Raw genomic sequence first — 5,042 nt, 5'->3', positions numbered from 1 at the left:
GGCGTAAAAAGTGGCGTACGCAAGTTTCTGGGCTCAAATTGTGCGTACGCCAGTTTTATAAATCCGACCCCTGGACAGCCAACACCACCTGTCTGGTCAGGAAGGCCCACCAATGTCTCTACTTCCTGAGGAAGCTGCAGAGAGCTGGACTTGGGAACTGTGTCCTGAGGAGCTTCTATCACTGTGTTGTGGAGAGCGTTCTCAGCACYTGCATCACCATGTGGCATGACAACTGCAGTGCTGCTGAGAGGACAGCTCTACAGAGGGTGGTTAAGGCTGGACAGAGGACTGGAGCAGCCTGCCCTCCATGTCGGACCTCCACACATCACGGTGTAGGAGGAGGGCCCTCCACATCATGAAGGACTCCACCCATCCTGCACACAGTCTGTTCCAGCTGCTCCCATCAGGTAGGAGGCTGAGGAGCATCCAGAGCAAAACCACTAGGCTGAGGAACAGCTTCTACCCTTCAGCTATCAGACTGCTGAACTCAAGCAGCACCTAATTCAGCRCATCTCTACTCTTAAATTATTTACACTTGTATGTTATTATTTTATTATATTATTATTAGTATTTATTTTGTGGATTCTTAATCTGGGACCTGAGTCCAATTTTCGTACTACAAACCAAAGCTGGTATGACAATAAAAATTCCTTGAATCCTTGAATTGAGCTCAGTGAGGTGGGGTGCTGTTGGGATGTCAGGAGGTGGAAGGAATACATCTAGGACCTTCTCAATCCCACCTGCAAATCTTCTATGGAGGAAGCAGAGTCTGAGGACTTCCAGGTTGGTCCATCCATAACTAGGGCTGAGGTAGTTAAAAAGCTCAGAGGTGGTACGGATTTGAGGTGGACGAGATCTGAAATCCCTGATTTCCTCAAGGCTCTGGATGTTGTAGGGCTATCTTGGTTGATATGTCTTTGAAACATCATGTAGACATCAGGGGCAGTGCAACTGGATTGGCAGACTAGGTAGTGGTTCCCCTCTTCAAAAAGGGGGACTGGGGGTGTGCTTCAATTATTAGGAAATTATTCTTCTTAGCCTCCCCAGTAAGGTATTTTCAAGGGTACTGGAGAAGAGTCCTATTGATGGTCGAATCTCAGATTCTGGAGTAACAATGCAGGTTCCATCCTGTCCGTGGAACACTGGACCAACTCCTCAATAAGGTCCTTGAGGGGTCATTGGAGTTTGCTAATCCAGTCTACATGTGTTTTGTGGACTTGGAGAAGGCATTCAACTGTGTTTCTCAGGTACACTTTGGAGGGGCGCTCTGCGAGTGTGGGATTGTGGGTCCGTTGTTACGAGCCCCTATACAAGTGGTGCAAGAGTTTGTTTCGCATTACCGGTAGTAAGTCAGACCCCTTTGAGGTGGGGCTGCATGTTGTCACAAATTCTGGTCATAACTTACATAGACAGAATTTCTCAGTGCAGCCAGGGAGCAGACAGAGTCTGGTTGGGTGGCCTCAGGATTCCATCTCTGCTATTGGCAGATGATATGGTTCTGTTGGCGTTATCGTACCATAATCTTCAGCTCTCACTGGAGTGATTCACAGTTGAGTGTGAAGCACCTGGGATGAGGAACAGCAGCTCCAAATCTGAGTCCATGGTCCTCAGTCGGAAAAGGGGTGGATTGTTCTCTCCAAGTTGGAGAAGAGGTTCTGCCTCAATTGGAGAAGTTCAATTAACATAAAATTTTGTTCATGAGGGAAGAATGGAGCGAGATACTGATGGATTTATTGTGAATTGTTACATAAATAAAAGCTACAAAGTGTCACGACCAAAAGCTAAATTGTATTGTGAATAAATGCTAAATTTATTTGTAAATCGTATTGTGACTAAAAGCTGAACCTCACCTKGTAGGACTAAATAAATTGACTAGAACGTTCCAAAGTGTAAAAATTATCAAACACATAAATGTGAGTCTGAGTGTTGTATTTTCATTCAGTGAATTCTTACATGCTGGTCTCGTGCACTCTCGCAGTTGTAGAGGAATGTCCCAAAGCGACAGCTGTAGAGATGATCCAGGATTGTCAGCAGAAGGTGCTCATTAAACTCAAATGCTGTAGGAAACTAAAAACACACCAAAAACAGTTTCATTTTTCAATATAAATCTCAGCATTTCCTTCATGATTTCAAATCTAACTAAAAGCATAGCAGTCCTTAAAGAACTGCATATCATGTGCTGCCTTGTTTTACACCAAAATCCCATTGATATATGATTCAATTATAACTATTTTGTTTATATATTGTTATTGATGTTATGCACAAAATTATGCACTACATCAAAATATTGCAAAGATAAAATATTACTGAATGAAAAAAACAAAAACACAGTAATGTAACACAAACAACAGAAAAGTAAAAAAAATGTATACTTTGCTCAGAAAGTAAGAACGTTTACTATTTCTTTATTGTAACATTGCTTCTAGGCAATAAATCTAATACCGCTGAAATGCCTGTTAATTTTCCTTTTAAATGGAGCCACATTTGTAAGGAACATGCATTTGTGGGATAAGAAGTAGAGCTTGGAGTGAGATTTCAAGCTGACCACTGTTGCCAACTCCTCAGTAAGAAAACTTGCTACCAAAAAAAAGGTCATACAATAACGTTTCTTTGGACCGCCTTTAGTTTTGATTAGAGCATGCATTCTGTGGTTGCAAAAAGATACAAAAAATAAACAAAGAAACAAACAAAAAAAGCTTTTTGTTATTAGTGGGACCCAAAAGCTAAATCACAAGATGTACTTAATTTATTTTTAATGAATGTTTATGTTCCACAGAGCTTCAAGCTTGCAGTAATTAAAACTTTACTTAAGAAACCTGATCTTGATTCAGGAGTTCTGGCCAACTATAGACCTACAGTATATCTAATCTCCCATTCATCTAAATTTTTTTTGAGAAAATAACTGCAAATCAATTATGTGAACATATGGATAGAAATAATCTATATTTTATATGAGGAGTTTCAGTCAGGGTTTAAAGCTCATAGCACAGAAACAGCACTAGTGAAAGTTACTAATGATATGCTCATGGCCTCATACAGTGGACTTGTGTCCATTCTTGTCTTGTTAGATCTCAGTGCTGCATTTGATACAATTGATCACAATATATTATTACGTAGACTTGAACTTGATAATGGGATTACAGGAACAGCTCTAAAATGGTTTGAGTTTTATTTAACTGATAGATTTCAGTTTGTTAATCTTAATAATGAATCTTCTTCTTACACCAGAGTTAGTCATGGAGTTCCTCAGGGTTCAGTGCTTGGACCAATCCTCTTTACTTTATATGCTTCCATTAGGTAAAGTTATTAAACAGCATGGGATAAATTTCCATTGTTATGCTGATGATACTCAGTTATGTTTATCCATGAAACCTGATGAATCCAACCAGTTACTTAAACTACAATCTTGCCTCAAAGACATAAAAACCTGAATGACTCTTCATTTTCTGCTTCTAAACTCAAATAAGAGAGGTTATGGTTTTTGGACCTGAACATTTTAGGAATAAACTTTGCACCCTTTCACCTTCTCTGGATGGCATTAATCTGGCCTCCAGTTATAATGTAAAGAACCTTGGTGTTATTTTTGATCAGGATATGTCTTTTAACCCCCACATTAAAAATGTTACCAGGACCGCCTTCTTCACCTGCGTAATATCACTAAAATTAGAAACATTTTGTCCAAAAATGACGTGGAAAAACTGATTCATGCAATTATCACATCTAGACTGGATTACTGTAATTCTTTATTATCTGGACATCCAAAAACTCTTTAAGAAGTCTTCAGTTAATCCAAAATGCTGCTGCTAGAGTTTTAATGAGAGTTGGAAGAARAGATCATATTTCTCCAGTTTTAGCTTCTCTCCACTGGCTCCCTGTCAAATTHAGAATAGAATTTAAAATATTACTCCTAACATACAAAACTCTCAACAACCAAGCTCCATCATATATTAAACATCTTATTGTTCCATACTTTCCTAACAGAGCACTTCGCTCTCAGACTGCAGGTTTACTTGTGGTTCCTCCAGTTTCTAAAAGTAGAATGAGAGGCAGAGCTTTCAGTTATTAAGCTCCTCTCTTGTGGAACCAACTTCCAGTTTCTGTCTGTGAGGCTGACACTGTCTACTTTTAAGATTAGACTGAAGACTTTCCTTTTGATAAATCCTATAGGCTTAGGTTTCCTGAGTTATTCCACAGTTATTATAGTTAAATCGTTATGCTGCTATAGGCTTAGACTGCTGGAGGACAAACTGAGCACATTTCCTCACTCTGCTGTTGTCTTTAGTCTCTCTTCTCTACGTTTGTTATAATTACTTCTATCAATAACGTGGTTTCTTTGTCTCTCTTCCAGAGGAAAATTCACCTGGACGAGTCCTGTGTTTGTCTGTATCTCTTTCCTGTCCCCAAACCCAGTYGGTCGAGGCAGATGGTCTCCTGTCCTGAGCCTGGTTCTGCTGGAGGTTTCTTCCTGTTAAGGGGGAGTTTTTCCTCTCCACTGATGCTGGGGTGCTGCTCAGGATGGGAGACTGTGACGAAACAAGGATTCGGCACATTCTATTGGCTTCTTTAGATATATTGTATTTATTTATTTATTTATTTATTTTTTGTGTACAGTGCCCTGAGACAACAGTTGTTGTAACTTGGCACTATAATGTAGTGACGTACATGTCACCAAATGTAAGAAATCACTCTGTTATGAGGATTCAACTACACTCTCAGAACTTAAGTTCTGAGGAACTTATTTACCATGGGATCTTCTTTTTTTCGGTAGCTATCTCTTCCGTGCAAAAACTGAATGGACAAAGCACACAATAAGATGGGCGCACTCAGTGACAAGTTTGATCTAACAATAAACGATCATTTATTTACAGAATCAAAATAAATCACTAATATACAGCTTATTGTAAGGTTAATTTCCTATAAAAAGTTTAACAACAAACTTTGAGGTTCAGATGTTAAAGGGCCTATATTATGTGTTTCTCAGGCATATATTTAAATACTATACCATAATAAAGTATCTATGTCACCTTTAGTTGTTATTAAAA

General features: G+C 39.2%; 1 protein-coding gene across 1 annotated transcript in view; it reads right to left on the bottom strand.

Annotated features, from left to right (window-relative positions):
* Positions 1 to 5,042, bottom strand: part of mtm1 (myotubularin 1) — a 62,297-nt gene that overhangs the window by 19,590 nt on the left and 37,665 nt on the right. Inside the window, exon 13 of the mRNA XM_014029354.1 lies at positions 1,954 to 2,067. Within this exon, the coding sequence (XP_013884808.1) occupies positions 1,954 to 2,067 (114 nt within the window). The remainder of the gene's footprint in view (positions 1 to 1,953; positions 2,068 to 5,042) is intronic.

The sequence above is a fragment of the Austrofundulus limnaeus genome, unplaced genomic scaffold (genome assembly GCF_001266775.1).
Source record: "Austrofundulus limnaeus strain Quisiro unplaced genomic scaffold, Austrofundulus_limnaeus-1.0 Scaffold887, whole genome shotgun sequence".
Lineage (NCBI taxonomy): Eukaryota > Metazoa > Chordata > Actinopteri > Cyprinodontiformes > Rivulidae > Austrofundulus > Austrofundulus limnaeus.
The sequence above is the reverse complement of the archived record's forward strand: the minus strand, read 5'-3'. Positions and strand labels throughout refer to the sequence as shown.